The 19,181-nt window shown below is 36.7% G+C and overlaps 1 protein-coding gene across 2 annotated transcripts in view; it reads left to right on the top strand.

Moving 5' to 3' along the window:
• TTBK2 (tau tubulin kinase 2) overlaps positions 1–19,181 on the top strand; it is a 104,174-nt gene that overhangs the window by 62,545 nt on the left and 22,448 nt on the right. For both annotated transcript variants that reach the window (XM_065682721.1, XM_065682722.1), the window contains 8 exons: positions 3,497–3,562; positions 4,203–4,295; positions 5,260–5,385; positions 8,307–8,464; positions 9,787–10,003; positions 11,368–11,579; positions 12,745–13,339; positions 17,674–17,922. In XM_065682721.1, the coding sequence (XP_065538793.1) occupies positions 3,497–3,562; positions 4,203–4,295; positions 5,260–5,385; positions 8,307–8,464; positions 9,787–10,003; positions 11,368–11,579; positions 12,745–13,339; positions 17,674–17,922 (1,716 nt within the window). The remainder of the gene's footprint in view (positions 1–3,496; positions 3,563–4,202; positions 4,296–5,259; positions 5,386–8,306; positions 8,465–9,786; positions 10,004–11,367; positions 11,580–12,744; positions 13,340–17,673; positions 17,923–19,181) is intronic.

Raw genomic sequence — 19,181 nt, 5'->3', positions numbered from 1 at the left:
AATTGTGTTAGAAAAAGCTTTTTTATGTAAACTGATCCAAACAAGTTACAGTTTTGTAGAAGATCTCCAAAGTATGTTTTGTGTCAAATCTGTCTATGACTGATAAGAAAAAGACGCCGCTAAATTTCAAGTGAAAAAACAGGAGAATGCTAATTATGGCATTTGCTATGGAAAGGAACATGGATGTGGCCTGTTTGAATCAAGGGTGTCAGTGGAATTCACAGGTATTTTTAAATGCAGAATTCACCATTTCTTTAGTACAAATGCCCTTTGCAGCTATATGCTCCAGAAATGCCATCGATCCCTTTGGCTGTATTAATAAGTTACCTGTAATGATTGAAAAAATGGACCTGTTAAGCTTTGTTCTCAACAAAGAAATCTACTTCGCTTTAAGAAAGCTCAATTGCTGTGGTAGCAGCTTTCTTAGATAAGGTGTTTGGAAGACAATACTACAAACAGTGTTTCAGCAAGGCGGTGGCAGGTGAACTCAGGAAAAATTTGGAGGCATCTAAAAGCAAATTAAGATGATTGGTAATAGCTGAGGAGGGGAGGTCATTTGAAAAAACATGGTGAGTCATTCAGGAAGTTGCTATTATTGCCTATAGTATTTCTCTTTCACTACATATGAGCTGTTGTGAGATTTGTAAAGAACTTTGAAACAGTTTCCAAAGTCTCGCAAATGCTCAGAAGTCTATACATTCTATTCTGAATTGGGCAAACTTGGTTTGATCTACTACAGCTGTCATTCGTGGTGTTAGTGACATGGTAGAATTAATTTATTGTTGTTGTGTGGTATTGTAATAGCACTATGAAATACTGACCAGCTGCATTAGTAAGAGGTATTTCATTGTGTCTTAAAGTGCAAAAGAGACTACACTTTAAGGCAAGACATTGTAAAAGGATTTAGATATCCTTGCTGGGGTAAAGAATTCAGAATTAATTTAATGATAAGCTAATGTATAAAATAATATTCATGCTTCTCACCCAGGATAATTGAAATAATCTTAGGGCAAATAATATTACAGGGATGTTTAAGGATTGCAGTGACTTTAATATTCAAAAGCAATTGAGTTGGTACATATTGAAATTTCCCCATAGGGACTTTTCTCCCCCAGGACAGAACTGGAATAGGTCAGATATCAGATTGTTAGGGTTTTTACGGGATGGCATAATTTAGATTCTGTATGCCATTTCTTACTCTTTTATTTTCTTATCAAGCAACTGAAATATTTTTGTGCTAGTTATCAAGTAGAAGTTAAGGTTATAACTCTAGGAATAAAAGTCTCGTTTCATCCTAGTTTTCATATTTTTCATTATTTTCACCAGAATGGAAATGTTTAGCTTAGTAAAACTAAATGTAGTCCTTCCTTTGTAACATTCAGACTAGAGGCTGAAGACAGTAACCATTTGGTTTCATCTTTTGAAACTTTATGCTCTTGGGATTTACCACATTTATATTTTGGGGTGTTTTAAAGTTAAGCTCTTGGTGCCCTTCTGAAGAAGTGCTATTCATCGAACAGTATGTTTTTGGAAATTTACCTGTATTTTGTTTGTCTCAGCACTGACGCTGAATTATTCTTGCTTGGATGGTTTGCCAGTCTTCAGAACTACTGATAAGGAGACTTAAGGTCCCCCCCCCCCCTTTTTTTTTTTTTTTTGTAAATCTAGTTTCTCCTGAAATTTAGCAGTTCCAAAGCATTTTGAGCTATTCATGGTACTGTGAAAATTCTGCAATGACAGTGTTATGCTTCATTTCATAGAATCATAGAATAGTTAGGGTTGGAAAGGACCTCAAGATCATGTAGTTCCAACCCCCCTGCCATGGGCAGGGATACCTCACACTAAATCATCCCACCCAAGGCTTCATCCAGCCTGGCCTTCAACACTGCCAGGGATGGAGCATTCACAACATCCCTGGGCAAGTCGTTCCAGTGCCTCACCACCCTGTTCCGTATGGACTATGATATACTTACAGGATTTAAGATAGTAACACAATTGTCCATCCTACCTGAACACAAAACGTGTTCCAAGCACCATTTAAACTTCATGATAACATGCAAACCCTAAAATTTATGGAACATCATCTAAGAACTGCGCATGCTACGGACATCCTAGAAAATATTCTCCACCTTAACTAACACTGGTTCAGCTCTTGTACCACTCTAGCAGATATTGATTATATGGGCTGTTGAATCCTTTTAAAAGGTAGTGCTGTATAATTCTGCTGGATTTAATTGATAGGGTTACTGACAGTAATGGCAGCTCCCGAGGTACTTAAATTATACCTCTGTAGCATCTCTTGGTAGATAAGAAGAAATTATACCTTTGTATACATACGCGGGGAGAGCCTGAAGTGTTTTATCTTAATAGGGTAATAAATTTGTATTGTGTTTATCTCTGTGTGTATCAAATCAGACTTTTCAATATATTGTGCAGATTTTTTAAAAAATCTTAAGAATTGCCATGAGTGTGGGTTAGGCAGACAGATCAGCAATACCCAATAAGGACAAGTCAGAGGTGAGGAAGATAATTAAAGTTTCCCACATTCACTGTTAGAGGAAACACAGAATTATTACTTGGAAAGATAAGACTGTGTAAAAGTAAGTGAATTTAGCAGTTCTGGTAATTCTCTTATGCAGAATGAATAATTAAGGGGATCGCATGGGTTGGGTGTCTGCCTTACAATGTAGTAATACCATGATTTGATTTTTAAAAATTGTAAATATGTACTAATTCTCACTATTATCAGTTATGAAATTCTTTTTTTTAACATTTTATTGGAAGGAAAGAAGGATGGAAAAATATATTCTGTGATTATAAAACAACAACTGACATATTCATACAATATCTAGAGTGTCTGGGATATTCACATATGCTGATATTCAGAAACTAGAAAAGAAAGAAATGTTTTTAACTGGTGCCTGTAGTGTAGCCTTTGCTGTTTATTGCTCAGCCACAGCTTTGAGACTTACCTGTGGCTTTCCCTGCTTTTGGAATTTCTCAAGAAGTTGACTGGTTTGCTAGTTCAGAAATTCGTTTGTGAAAATGTTGCTAGCACATTTCAGTAAGTGCCTGCTTGTCTGCTCACACCATGTCATATTGGTGTTACAGCAAAGTGGAAGAAATCGTGGTTTAGATCCTGTCAGAATTTAGAAACTCAGATTTCTAATAGTTAAAATCAAGAATTAACTTCATTATTGGAGAAAAAAAAGAGGAATAGTTCTGCCATACAGCTTTTTTGAGGGATGAATTAAACAGGGCTTGATGCCTGTGGAGAACAAAAGCTTCACATAAAGAGATGGTTTAAAAAACTATGACTTGTGTCACTTTGTGGTACCTACGTGTATTTCCACTGAGAACTTGTAAAAGCACAGTAAATTGAAAACAAAGCCTCAAATGATACTTCTTGTGGCTCTGTACTAACTGTGTAGATGCTAAGTTAAGTAGTCAGAGGGTTTATTTCTGACAATGAGAATCTTTTTCTATTCTTTGACAGCCACGAGCTGTCGCTGGTTTTCGAGGAACAGTACGATATGCATCAATCAATGCTCACAGAAACAGAGTGAGTATCTCCGTCTGTATCATACCCATCTCATGTAGCTGAAAGCAATCTGTAATGCAGTTACTTTTCTGTCTTCTTACGAATGTATTTATTATGTGTTCTTATGTGTGTACTTATTATGTGTAAGTTAATACTGTAAGTATTGGTTAAATTCTAATTTCAAAAAATGAATATGTAGAAATTAATACTAATTTTGGGAAAGGATAATACACAGTAGTCATGGGTAAAAAACTTCTTGTAGAAATAATAGCGAATTTAATAGTTACCTTTGGTGTTCAATTGTGTTGTAAGTTAATAAGTTAAAAGGTGAAGTTACTGAGTTTTCTAAAATACGTAATGTCCAGTATGTTACCTTAACATCATACACTGAAGAAATCTGAATAAACAGCTCTTCCAGTATAGAGATTTTCAATGTTATTTTAACAGACTTTATCTTCTGTTTTGTTTCTGTGTATCTTCTATGGAAGTTTGCTATTTACAATAGTTGCTGGATTTAATTATACAAACTTTTTTTGCAGCATTGATTATATTATTTTTAATCTATAATGATTTAAGTCCCCAGAATAGTAAAGAATCTATCCTCCCTTTTGTCTTCTAGGTATTTGTAAGATTCATTAGATTAATATTTCTTTTTTTACAGGAAATGGGTCGGCATGATGACCTCTGGTCCCTGTTCTACATGTTGGTGGAATTCGTGGTTGGGCAGCTGCCTTGGAGAAAAATAAAAGATAAGGTAAACCTAGAAGTGAAACCAAAGAGCATGAGGGAGATTTACTTCTGAGTTGCAGGCGGATGCTGTGATAAAGATTACACTAGAATCTCTGGTTCATTAATTTTAACATTACATTTTCCAGCATTTTCTAAGTGTTAGTTCTCATTGCTAGTGTCATGGTATAAAAAGCAATCGAGTTTTAGGAACTGTTCTAGGCAGGAAATGGATTGCACGTCTAGTTTGCAAATGTTTAAAAGGCAAAAGTAAGTGTATATATGCCGTTTATGTAATTTTCCTGTTTTCACTTGAGTACTTTTTTATTTCCCCAATCACAGATGTAGAATTTCTCATCTATTTTGATTATTTGTGAAATGGGCATTTCTTATTTGCTGGTGAACAAAAGTGAATCAGTCAATATACAGTAATGCCTTTAGTCATACATAACATAGGTGACGTATGTGAAGAAACAACATCTATTTATCCTATTATTGCTTCTTTCAGCTTTTTTTTGAATTTAGATTGAAACCAGGTTAGTCTCTGGAGTAGTTTATGCATTGGTAGATGACAAGTGGTATGCAAGCAGTATGTCTTGTTATTTTTTTTTTTGTTTTGATTTATTCCTGTTACACCTAACAGGATTTACTAATCTTATGCAATATTTTGTGATGACCAAATATGCACCAAAAAGTGACTGAACTTCAGATGATGCCTTGATGCCACACAGCATTCAAACACAGTAGAAAATTAAGTGGCATTTCATATTGAGTTTGAAGTTTGTACATTATTTTGCATGTGTACTGAGGGCAATGACAGAATCTCTTATCTTGCTATCTGATGTAGAATTGCTTTCCTCTGTCGTATTCAATGTAATGTACTTGCCTGTCTTTCTGGCCAGTAGTGTATTGAATGGCTGTAAGTTACAAATTGAATATGTCGTAGCAGAGAATGAAGGAGTATTAATGTTTGCTGTGATATTTACTCCTAGGAGCAAGTGGGCTCCATTAAAGAAAGGTACGAGCACAGACTTATGTTGAAACATCTTCCCCAAGAATTCAGTGTCTTTTTGGATCACATTGCTAATTTAGATTACTTTACAAAGCCCGATTACCAGGTAAACTTTTTTACTATTTTGTCTTTCTGATTTTTAAATAGCAGATTTTAATGCTCTTGCATCTTCAGTTTCCTTTGATATCAGCAGGTGGTCTTGGTACTGATTATAGGTTGTGCCACCATGAAGTTATTTTAATAACCATCTAGTGCCATGGAAACTTTGTGATTCAAAAATGTTTTTTTTTTTCATTTGGGAAGAGTAAGGCCTTCAAGTTCCTAAAAACAATTGGCAGTTGCTTTGCAGTCGTAGCAGTATTCTGTTTCAACATCTTTGTCGGTGACAGGGACAGTGGGATTGAGTGCGCCCTCAGCAAGTTTGCCGATGACACCAAGCTGTGTGGTTCGGTTGATATGCTGGAGGGAAGGGATGACATCCAGAGGGACCTCGACACGCTTGTGAGGTGGGCTGATGCCAACCTTATGAAGTTCAACCATGACAAGTGCAAGGTCCTACACGTGGGTTGGAGCAATCCCAGGCACAGCTACAGGTTGGGCAGAGAAAAGATTCAGAGCAGCCCTGCGGAGAAGGACTTGGGGGTGTTGGTCGATGAGAAAATGAACATGAGCCGGCTTCATTGTGCACTCGCAGCCCAGAAAGCCAATCGTATCCTGGGTTGCATCAAAAGGAGCGTGACCAGCAGGTCGAAGGAGGTGATCCTGCCCCTCTACTCTGCTCTTGTGAGACCTCACCTGGAGTATTGTGTGCAGTTCTGGTGTCCTCAACATAAAAAGGACATGGAACTGTTGGAACAAGTCCAGAGGAGGGCCACGAGGATGATCAGGGGACTGGAGCACCTCCCATGTGAAGATAGGCTGAGAAAGTTGGGGCTGTTCAGCCTGGAGAAGAAAAGACTGCGTGGGGACCTAATAGCAGCCTTCCAGTATCTGAAGGGGGCCTGTAAGGATGCTGTGGATGGACTCTTCATTAGGGACTGTAGTGATAGGACAAGGGGTAATGGGTTAAAACTTAAACAGGGGAAGTTTAGATTGGATAATAAGGAAGAAGCTCTTTAATGTGAGGGTGATGAGGCACTGGAATGGGTTGCCCAGGGAGGCTGTGAATGCTCCATCTCTGGCAATGTTCAAGGCCAGGTTGGACAGAGCCTTGTGTTGGATGGTTTAGTGTGAGGTGTCCCTGCCAATGGCAGGGGGGTTGGAACTAGATGATCTTGAGGTCCTTTCCAACTCTAACTATTCGATGATTCTATGATTCTGTTAGGATCACGTGCTGTCCTCCTGTTGTAGCTTCTAGTGGGTGCTCCTTAAGTTAAGTTGATCAGATTCCTTCCTCAGTGATAGTCATTCTGTCAGTTTTCCAAAATCTGGAGCTGAGCACGTTATACAGCTATATACAGCTTAGAGCACAGCATGCAGCCATGATTGGTTTTCAAGCCTGAAATACTGACTACAGAGATCACCAAAACCCTAGTGGTTTCGATTGCTGCTTTGAGTCGGGCTCAGTATGAGTCAGCAGGTAGTGAGCAATTGTATTGTGCATCACTTGTGCTTTCTGAGCTTTCATTTCTTCTGTTGTTGTTTCCTATTATTATTGTTAGTATTTCTAATATAATTTTATTTTACTTTATTTTAGTTATTAAACTGTTCTTATCTCAACCTGTGGGGTTACATTCTTCTGATTCTCCTCCCCATCCTGCCCTGGGTAGGAAAGGGGTAAGGGAGGGGAGGTGTGAATGAAGGGCTGTGTGGTGCTAAGTTACTGGCTGGGTGTAAACCACAGCAAGAGTTTACAGTCTAAAAAGTTTATCACACAGGCCCAGAATCTATGTTTGATTTGGCAGTGTCAGATATGTTTAGTTTATTCAGGTATTTATGCACACATTGCCACAGCCTCCAGACAACATTAAGCACTTGAGTTTATATTTGCATTATAGCTGAAATTTTAGGAAAGATTTAAAGGAGAATGACCTTAAAAATTACTCAGAGAGACTGCTTAAGGTTTACAGGAAGATAAGAATAAAGGAGAGTACGTATGGGATGGAGAGTGAAATATGTCTTCATGCAGTTCAGTAGCACTCCAGAGCTGACGGATAGATGGCCCACCAAAGGTTCTTGAGAGTAAGAGTACCACCACTTTATACAAGAAAAACAATCCAAACTTCCCATCCCTTTTAAGCTGTGAAAGGGTATGTGTTTTCAAAGAAGGCCAGGGAAAAATTTTCATCATCCTAGACTGGAAGAAAGGATGAAAACTAGAGTTTCAGCTTTGGAGGGGGCAGATGGATTAACTTTAGAAATCTTACAGAGTAAGAGATTATGTGGTACGGGCACAGCCTCCCACCAGTAACTAGAATGAGACAAAGTTTATTCAGGGGGAGAAGAAAGTAGATGGAATTTCTTTCTCTGTCGTGGAAACAACTTGTTCTAGTTGCTTTTTTGTAGCATAAAATGAGGGTGGAAAGCTTCCAGTGTGACATTTCTGTGGGTGAATGTCAGTGTTAGATAGAGTAAATAATACATACTTCTGAATGACAGAAATATTTGAATTAACAAATCCGTATCCTTCCCTACATACTTATTAATTTCCTTGGTTTCTAGTGGTGTTACTGAATATACTTCTTTGTCTTCCTCTGCTGGAGAGCTGTTGGATGCTATCCTGCATTAATGTGGTTGTGTGTATGTCTTTCTGTCTTTTTATGGAAGCCTGTGGTGTATCTTTGCCTCTCTTTACTGATAAGAACACAGATGTGGTTTACTTCTTTATTTTTAAATTTTACATACCTTGACTTTAGAACCTTGGAAAGTGGGAAATGGTTAATATAAAGAACTGTGTCATTTTTCTTTGAAAATTGTTGTCAGTCAAAATCTTAAAGAAGAGACTTTAAATTATTACAGGAGGATATTTCATAATTGCTTGATCTCTTAGACAAAATGAAGCTTATTAACTTTCTTCTTCATTTTTAGCTTCTCATGTCTGTGTTTGACAACAGCATGAAAACATTTGGGGTTATTGAAAGTGACCCTTTTGACTGGGAGAAGAGTGGAACTGACGGCTCTCTGACCACAACGACAACTTCAACCACACCTCAGTTACATACTCGTCTTACTCCGGCTGCGATTGGGTATGTATGCACTTAAATTGTGGTCACTTAAAAAGCAGTCACAGAGTACCAGAGAGAAATTATCTCCATAATTTAGGGTTTATTTCTGCAGGATATTGAATAAATAGTGGAATGGAGGTTTGGGAGCATTTGAAATATTTCCCTTTTTAGGGTTCCTCTTTATACTATCCTGAAAGATCCTGGTAGATTTTGGTTGCGTTTAAAAATAATATTTAATGTGGTCTTTGAGATCTTCTATAATTAAGCAAGTTGGACTCATCTCAAGAGACTGAAGAATGTAAGAGGTGTTTACAGGTGCAGAGGAAGACTTTGAGCCTGTTCTAGGCCTTGAATAGATATAGATTTTATCTAAGAGTCATGAAGGTTCTGATGTGGGAGTTTTGACCTATGTAGTGAGGCTGAAAAACTCCAGAATTTCATGTATTTCATGTAGAATGTATTAAATCCCAGTGTTTCAGAGTATTTAAAAAGTAATTAAAAAAAAAGTGTTAAATATCAGTCAAGACATTAACTGGTGTTAATATTACACAGGTGTACAGTATGCACTATTGAAAACACTGAAGTTGACAGATTTTGCATGTGATTCAGTCCCATTATCACATGAAGCGTCACACTGGAGTTATTTATAATCTTGGCTGCAATTTTGGTGATTGTAAAGAAATGACTTTTAACTGACCTTCTGACTGCTTTCTAGAAATAGCATTGCTTCACTTTCACAATACTGAGTTAAGCCTGAGACCTAAATCACTTGAAGTTCTGGGATTACAGAACTTTAATTAAAATGTAGTCTTTTGTTATTGTTATGCTTATGTTTTGATTATCAGTAACTGGACCAAAATAGCACTTTGATAAGAATAGTGATTAAAACAGCATTTAATTTGCTGAGTGATCTCTCTTCTTCACATCGTATGTTTTGTTATTCTACCAAATTTTACAGAAAAGAAAACTACATTATGAAATTTGCCATTAATATTTTTCCTACATACAAGAATATGTAGAAAAGTTGGGGGTCTGGACATGAACTCTGACAAATTTTCTCAGAAGTTTCTTCCAAAAGATTAAAAAACCCAGCTTTTGAGTGATTGTTTTTTGATTTGCTCCTTTTGTTATGTGTCTAAATTAAAGAAACATGAATTGTGAAAACCAACAAGTAGGGGGTTTTATATTAAACACTTTGCAAGATGTATTTTTCTACAGAAGCATGCTTTTGCTTGTATTTTCTTGCTGTTTTCAGAGAGTAGAAAATCATTTTAAGAGATACATTAGAGTCTCAAAATTTTTGTTTCTGATTTTTTATTTTTTATTTTTAACTGCTTTTGTAGAATTGCCAATGCCACTCCTATCCCAGGAGACTTGCTGCGAGAAAACACAGATGAAGTGTTTCCTGATGAACAGCTCAGTGATGGAGAGAATGGTATTCCTGTTGGTGTCTCACCAGAGAAACTACCTGGATCCCCTGGACATCAGCGTCCTCAGGAAAAAGATGTTTGGGAAGAAATGGATGCAAATAGAAACAAAATAAAACTAGGGATCTGTAAGGTACTTACAAATCTGCATTGTAAAGATCATCTTTGGACAGTTTCCCATCCTCATAGTGTGCATAAAATATACTCAGTATTGCAGTCTTACTAATATCGGTTAGCCAGAATGGTCTAAGGAAACAAGATTTGTGGTAGAGCTACATATTTTATTAGAGTGATTTATACACTGGAACAAGCAGGCAAGCTTTTGGGCCTTGTATCACTTTATCTGGTCTTCGTGATGAATAGTAGATTGCTGATAATTTGAGATTCTTTGTAGTTTATTCATTTTCTTCAGACATGATTTTGATTCTTGCTCACTAAGTGAAACCAAAGCAAACTTCATGCATCCTGCAAGTATAAAAGTTAGATACTGAATATATGAAACCTACTTATCCTTCAGTTGGCAGATTGACAGTGTGATTGGCAGTATCCATTTAATTCACTTGGTGTTTTTGTCTCCATCAGATGTGATACCATTGTATCTATCCAAAGAGGTTCAAGGGCTAGTCTTTAGAAGAGAATGCTTCTCAATTTTGAAAAGTGATCTCTGAGAAGTGGTTCCTATCTCCCTTGCTCATAATCACGTTTCATAGTCATGTATCCCTGTTTCTTGATATAAAAATGTTTTGAACATAAAGAGGGATCTGGTGCTAAAATCTCCTAGCTAAAATGTTTAGCTGGGAGAGCTGTCTAGTTTTGAGACTGTTACTTCTTGTAGTAGAAAAAAATTATTGCTGGAAAGAATGAGGCATATAGTGCCTATTTGCAAATGTGTTTGGTTTTTTTTTTTTTTACCAAAGAGGGATTAAGAAATTGTTCTGATTTAAACAAAGACAATTTCTATTGGTTATACCTGTTGAAACTGAGGATGATCATGATTTCCTAGGTCTAAAGCATGTCTAGTTAGTATAAAAGATGGAATGTGGTTGAACTAAAACATAGTTCTAAGTCACAGAAATTATCTAGTAGATTTAGTGTATAACAGTGTTATGTGCTCCAGAGAATCATAAAGACAGCTTGGAAGCTAACTTCTTTTTAATAAGAGCACTTGACTATAAAAGCAGACTGAAGATGCTACCAAGTGTCAGGTTTCAGAGTATTAAAGAAAATTTCAGATGTGGGTATGAAATATCAAAGTAAATTTAAGTGTGTTACTGGGTTTTTGGGACTCCTGATCTCAGACCTACCCAGAACTAGTATATTACCAGTATTTTGTCTGTTGTGTGCTGAAGAGCATATCTAAGCTTCCTTAACTATGTCATGAACTTAAGGGTTCAAATTCAGATTATCACAGGCTAAACCCTTGATTGTATTTACCATGCAGTACTTCTTCCTCTTTTTATTGCTCTGAGTTACATTTTTACTTTACTTTTTGCACAGGCTGCCACAGAGGAGGAAAACAGCCATGGGCCAGTGAATGGCATGCTTAATGCTCCGAGCCTTGGTTCTCCGGTTCGTGTTCGTTCAGAGACCACCCAGCTAGACAGAGATGTCCCACTGGTGCGAAAGTTACGTTCAATTCACAGCTTTGAACTGGAGAAGCGTCTGACATTGGAGTCAAAGCCAGACACTGATAAATTTCTTGAGACTTGGTAAAGAAATTGTCATTTTCTTACGCTTAGATCTTTCCAGGTTATGTAGTTAAGGTAGTATCATTCCTCTGCCGTGTGAAACCAGGAATGGAGCTGCTGTGTTAGGCTTCTGTAAACTACACCAAAGTATTTGCTGCATTCATTATATTGCTTGATTAATGGATCTCACTACTTGGTAGCTTCTTTTAAAAAATAGTAGTGCTAGTATACAGTTAAATTCAGACTTCTACACTTGAGAATTTATTTCAAGACCTAGTGGTGTAACCCTGATGCTTATTTCAGTTTTCTTCAGCGGGATATTCTTGACACTACAACTCATCTTTCTTAAATAAGAATATCAGGTGCTCAGTAGAGGTAACATGGGGTTAGAAGGACAGGAGAAGGACAGTTTACAAGAAGTGGAGTTACGAGGTAAAGTTGGGAATCTGCCTGCATGCAGCAGGTTTAGTTATGCCCTAAAGTGTTGTGTCAACATACAAATCTGACAGAAGACAGAGGTCTTAAAATGGAATTTGAAGATAGAGAAGAGAAAGATGTACAACAACAGATTACATCAGTTTGCCTGTGTGTACAAGGAGTAAGGGGAGGAAGGACAGTGAAATCTGAGTGGAAGATGGAGGCTGAGTTGTGACGGAAGAGAGCTGAGGAGCTGACATTGGCAAGATCCTTCTAAATACATCATAGTTGGGTTAGGAATTTGAATTTGTTCGATGAAAGAAGTTATGCAAAGCCATAAGTAAGGAATCAATCAAAACAATCAATACATTCTTCTTGAAAGCATCTTCTAACTGCTCCTGGAGACATCTGTTTCTTCTGTTCTGAGTCTGCTTTGTAGCATAAATTAAGTACACTGGACATCTGGTGGTAGCCTCAGAGTTTGAGTCCACTCACTATTCTCTCTTCTGGTAATTACATTTACAGTACAGTGTGATACATTACAATTACCATATGTACAAATCTAATGCCACCCACCCTTTTTTACTTGACTTCAGAGTTATTTGTCTCAAATTGTGGATCTTTCAACCATTGTAGGTTGTTCTAAAATATGACAACAAATTTTTAGATAAATACAGTTTTCCTCTGTTTAAAACCCTCAAATATAGCTTACATTATTTACTTAATTATTAATTATTAACTAATTTAGACTTTATCCTCTTTTCTTAAGTTTGGGGAAGATGCAAAAAGACTTGAATGCTGCGGCAGAGACTCCTGTTGCTGCTGTTCCTCCTCTTTCTCAGAAAACACCTGCTCCTGTGGCTGCCCGCACGGACCATGTTTGGCACTATGATGAAGAGTATCTTCCAGACGCTTCAAAGCCTGTGTCACCTAGTTCTCCAGAACATGCTGATGGTGTTATTAGCAATGGATTTGTAGCTGTTAACTTAAGCTCCTGCAGGCAGGAGGTTGATTCTAAGGAATGGGTAATAATAGATAAGGAACGGGACTTGCAGGACTTCAGAACAAATGAGGCTTTAGGGCACAAAGTGACTGGAAGTCCCTCAGATGAAGAGCCGGAGGTACTACAAGTTCTAGAGGAGTCCCCCGCAGAAGAGCAACCCAGACAGGGTGGTTGGGCAGGAAACAGTGTCCATGCCAAGAACCAGACCTCAGGTGTGGAGTTAGTTCTAGCCATGGAGTGTCATCCTCCTGCTTCTGAACAGCTTACAGATAAATTGGAACTTTTGTCAGGAGCTGCTGGACAGCTTGCAGCCACCCCTACAAGTCCTATGGAAGCTCAAGCGGAAGGAGCACTCACTCCGGTAAGAGAAACAGTCGCTGTTTTATTGACCCTCTTTTTATTCAGAATTATTTGAGGAGATAGTAAAGGAAAAGGCAGTGATTAAAATACAGTAGTGTGGCAGAAATTCCTAGTTTCATCAAATATGGGACTTGATTCTTGAGGACTGATCTTTCATGTTCTGTTATATGAGTGTTTACATTCTCCCATGAAAGTAGCTTTTAATTCTGCAGATATGATCCACAGAACTGGCCTTAATTTAAATAAATAAATAAATATTTCATATATATATATATATATAAGAAGATCCTTACGCAATGATTCCTAATCAGTGATATACATGCAAATATATATTTATTATATTTTCATTACATAAACGTAAAAGTTAACTGAATATGTAAAATACTGTGTTACAGTGTTTCATGTGTTCCAGGAAAAGCCTAAATGCCTGAAATTAAAGAAACTGTGCCACTTGCTCTCACCACCATTGACGTACTGTTTTCTTTTGGAATTCCTTTTGTTTCTTCCTGTTCCTTCTCAAATTTCCAATTGTACTTATACAAACAACTTGTTAGCTTTAATAAATTGTTGCTACTTCTCACTTCTAAGATAATTTTGCAGCTACAGCTTTTCTTCCAGTGTTTTCACTGAGACAGATTGCTTTGCTTCCATTGCACCCTCTTGGTTTTGTGTTTGTCTTTCCGAAAAAATCCTCATTTGCACAGTTTTTGAATGTTTACATTTTTTTCCTCCTTTGTCACTAATTCTTAACAGACTTTATTGGCTTTAATTAAAGAGGAAGTGAGATTAATTGTTAAGTGATTGGGAATCAGCTCCTGGTTTTACTTCTCCCCTTTTCTCACTAGATATTGTGTCATCTATGACATTTGTGATATAAAGGGCAATACTCTCTCAGAAAAAAAACAACTTGTCACCAGCTACTCATTTATTATAAGGTGTGGAATATGTTTTATGGTAAAAATGAACTACTCATTTTACTTACCTGTAGCTGTACAGCAAAATTTCAAATACACCTAGGTTCTCACGGAAAATGCAAGATAATATCTTTCATGCAAGATTACATTCAGATATCCTACTTCGTGGATTATGTAGCTTACAGAAAATGTATTTTACATGATTCAAAATACAGAACTGTGTTAAACAGCAAAAGATTTTGAGAGTTACATTGAAATATTAGTTATAAGAAAGAGCTTTTGATGGGTTAGAAGCTTTAAAGGTGAAAAACTGAATTGCTCAGTTGTTTTTAGTTGTTAAGCTTTTGTATTTTAATGTCAATTTTAGTAAAACAGAGCAACACTTACTCCTGTACAAAATAGCAAATAGCAGGTGGTTTTATTTGAAAAGCCATTAAAAACCAGCTTGCCATTTTGTATGCAAATCCCACTTTACACAAACTTAGATTTTTTGGGGAAATTGCTGGTTTACTTATAACTGAAAGTAGAGATGATGTAAATATCATGTACTACAGTGGAAACAGGCAGTATCTGCAAAGGAAGAAGCTTCTGAGCATGGGAGCAGAAATAGTTATAAACAAGATTAATTATAAGATTTATCGGAAGAAATGCTGGTTGAAGTAGACACTAGGATGAGTTTATATTTTGGTTTGGCTTTGAAAGCAGGTAGGTGATATTTGCCATGACCTCAAAAATGGTGGAAATGAGTATGGCTTATATTATCCTGCGCGGGCAAGTAGTGCTGTGAGGGCAAGATAAATGTCAGGAAAGAACTTGCTGTTTTCAAGGTAAATCATGTGGAATTTAAATTATAAACTGAACTGGGAATAAAGAAAATAGAAATTATGTGGCTGATTTAGAAACTGGGAACAGAGTGATGACAATTGTGATGACAATTTGTGGTGGTCTTCCATCTACTTCATTAGCCCTTGAAAGTCAGACAAAGCCCAGGAGGATATTTGGGAGTGAATTGTTCTTTCTGTCCTTCGTTGAGGGTATTTCAGTACATAAAAAGATACTTAAATACTACTTGAGTGGGTACTGCAACCAAGCTGCTCTTACAGGTGAGTGTCCTAGTCGCATCACAGGGAAAGAGTATGTTTATGCCTCTTCTCTCTATTCCAGAGTTCTGGTGAATTTAGGGAGCTGCTTTGCAGAGCCCTTTTCTTTCTTCCTCAAAGCATTTATCCACCTGAAACTGTTCTTTGATCCTTTCTTGTGGAGCAGATGTTCTTTAGTAATTTTATCTAGGTAGCACCTTCCTGACAATAGAGATAATGGGCAAAACATTGTATTTTACCTTATTAATTATATTGCACAAGTTAATAAGAGAAGCTTGGACCCAAGGATGCAAGGTTGTGATCATAAATCAAATTACTTAAGTGTAACTAAAAGGGGTTAAAAATAGACGTTGAAATTATAGTAGTATAATAGCTTGATATAATTTCTGAAACAGTTTACTCATTTCACACAGCTTGAGACTCTAGGACATGTTAACCTTCATAGTCATAATGCTTATGAACATACCTTCCGTATGGATTTCTAGTGACCTCCTTCTCAATCACTTGGGATAATGTATGATGAATTACAATCTTTGAGCTTATTCTGATAGCTTTGTTAAATATGCAAGCAATTACTTCAGTGGTGATAGAATAAAATAGTTCTCCTGTTTTATGTAGTTTTTCATTTTTTACTATGATTCTACTTTATTCATTATTTCTTTCAGAAACTGAAAGTTCATATACTCACCCATAATTTTATCTTCTCAAGAAGGAAAAATTGCTCATCTGCAGTCCTTCCATTTGTAGATAAATGTTTTTCCTAAAACCGTGTGTGTACATGAACTTCCTGTAGTTGATTGTAAGATCACTTACCTGTTTCATGCAGCATCAGCATTCTAATAAGAATGTAAAGTTGTAGCAGTTCAGGAAGAAACCTGAACTCAAAAATAAGAGAAAGTTATCTAAGTTACTGGCTTGGGAAGTGAAAGTTTCAGGCATAGGAAGTTACAACAAATTATGCTATCTATTGTGATAAAACCTGCAGATAGGAGAACAAATTTTCATGTTATCAGTCATGGGTTTCCAGTTGCAGTACAGATTTTTTGTGCTACCAGCAAATACTAGTTTGATCTGTCTAAGTTATGGGCATATGGTCACATTTCTGTTGAACTATTCAGAGCATCCTAGGGTATATAAGATGACTTAATGCTTTCATAGTGGCTTTATGTTGACTTGGGCTGAAAGAGGACAGACAGTACCTGATTTGCAGTAGTGTCTGCTGGTTAAGTTAATCTGTCACTATTCTAATGGTGAACACAGGAGCAGCACTTTGCAGCTCAAGTTTTCGTTTTCTTTTCCTTGATCTGGTACTTAAGAGCCTGGAGCTGCACTTGCTGCATTGTTGAACCATGGCCTCATTTATTTACTGTGTTTGTATTGAATTGCAGTGAACTTCATGCACAAAACTTTGCAGCATGAATTTAGCAAGCAGATATTTCAGTGAAGAAAACTCCCTGATGGGGTTGAAGTAAATGGATATGCAACAGCAAATTCTGTTTTCATCTGCAGTTTAAATTAAACAACAGTTTGCTCTGGTCAAACTTGGTTAATAATCTAATACTATAAATACATGTGTATGGTTATCGAAGAAGTCTGAGTGTGTGAATATATTTTATTATTTAGAATTTTGTAATTCGAAGTACTATTATATTTTATCAAAACCCTGCTCTTACATTTCCATTTATTTCTGACACAATGCAAATACCTTTTCCTTGGAAACTGAAGTGCTTGACAGCTGCTGTCTGTTTTCAAGGAATACAGATTATAACTACAAATACTATAGTAGGAAACAGAAAATGACCTTCATGAAGCTTGCAAAAATTTCCATAGCTCTGCTCTTCATGATTTTGTCTAAATATACTTGGAACAAAGAATTGCAAACTGTATATAGCAATCTCATTTACAGGTATTTAGATATGTCACCATCAGATATTTATTCAGCACTGGAAAAGGCCTTGCAAAGAATCAGCTGATTTCAGAATTGTTTGTCAAAGCTGGAGGTTTATTAGAATCATGAATAATCAGAACAGACTGTGTTAATGTATTAAATTTGCCCTAGATTGCTACTGATTGACTGAATGAAAAGGTAGGAGCCAGCTAGTGAAAGGATACTCACTTTGGATTTGATTTTGTTGTATTTTTAATCGATGGAAAACGTGAAGATTTCACTTAAAACACCTCTTCAGTTACCAGCTTTCAGCCTGTACGTTATGAATATGGTCTTCTAAGAAACTGCATATAGACGAGACATAAACAAGAATCATTATTTTCAAACTTGATTTTTAAACCTTATTTTCTTCCCCGCCATGTTGTTCTCACAGCTGAACTCATCTCATATGCTGCATTTCTCCACTCCAAGAATTTCAAGTCCCATTCTCCGCACCATGAGCCCTATAGCCAATCTATCCATCCACTTGGACCCTCTGAAAGAGGCTGGTTTACCAAGGAGTCAGCCGGCTGAGAGCCATTCCTCTTCCTCCCGCTCAACTGGTCGTAGGCAGCTTCCTGTCATTCCCTGTGGCAACAAGTTCCCCCCTGTCATTCGCATCACAAAAGCACAACTTCAGCAGGTGAATAAGCCTTGTCTTCATAAAAGTGACTGCATGGTAGCAGTCATCTGCAAAGTTAAACATTTTCAGTTGCTCTGCACAGTCCAGTAGAAGGCATATGCGGGTCATACTGCTATACACAACATCATAAAAAATATTTTGAAAGGTCATTTTGGGGAATAAGAATGGAACTTTTTCAGGAATAAAGTCAGGAATATTTTATGAGGAAGATGTATCGTCCCACTTAGAAGAGGTAAAATATTTAAGGAGCTGTTTTTCAGGCTATGATCTGGAGCACCGAGCATCTGTGGATGTTTTGGAAGATAAATTCACTTCTTCAGAGGGATTTTCTCTTTAAAAAGATAGGATTATAAAATCCAGAAAAAGATTTTTGCTTCTTTCTAAACCAAGATTAAAATCTCTATTTTTTTTCTTAATGTGTTCATATAACGAGTACCAGGTGGATATTGAATTGGGAACACATTAAAATTTGAACTATCTAAGTTATTTTAACATGAGAAAAAAGGACCTGGAGATAGTCAAATTGCTACTTTGTGAATGAACAAATAATGAATTGTTCCACTGCTTCCAGTATACAAAACAATGATGGCAATTATCAGGGGTCGTAGCTACTGGAAAACCTCACTAGAGAAAGGGTGATTTTCATGGTTTTGTGTTCCCAGTTTCATTTCAATATGAGAAAGATGAAGGCTTATAATCATAACTGAAGTTTACAATAATTTGTGCATTTGTCACAAAAATATTGAGATTTGCTAAGCAGCATGAGTTTGCATTGACTGGTAAAGCAGTATGACATAGCATTAATGCCTAAAACTGTAACATATCATCATCATTTTGCCATTAATATTTCATTTGGGTTATATTTTGTGTTGCCTTTTATCTCTAATGTATTTTTTACTATAAATATTTCTCTGTGAAAGACTTACTTTTTTTTTCAATGAAATATGCACAGGAGTACTGATGTTAAAAGTATCCATCAACGTTAGCTTCTTTCAAACTTCCATAGGATCAGTGGTGAGTGATAACAAGGCAAAGTAGCTAGTGTACTTACATCAGCATTTTTTCTGTTAATTCAAAAAGCAGGGGTTTCATCCTGCAGCCTCTGGCTCCTTTTTGTCTGAATGTATAAAAAAAATAGCTCTGTCCTCAATTTAAGGAAGCAAACAGTAGCTCCAAGATGTTCATTAATGCCATTCTGTGATGGAATACAAAAATACCACATTCCCTTTGACTAGGGAAAAGGGACTTAGGAGAAATTA

This window comes from Lathamus discolor, chromosome 6 (assembly GCF_037157495.1).
Source record: "Lathamus discolor isolate bLatDis1 chromosome 6, bLatDis1.hap1, whole genome shotgun sequence".
Taxonomy (NCBI): Eukaryota; Metazoa; Chordata; class Aves; order Psittaciformes; family Psittacidae; genus Lathamus; species Lathamus discolor.
Note: the sequence above shows the minus strand (reverse complement) of the source record. Positions and strands in the feature narration are given on the sequence as shown.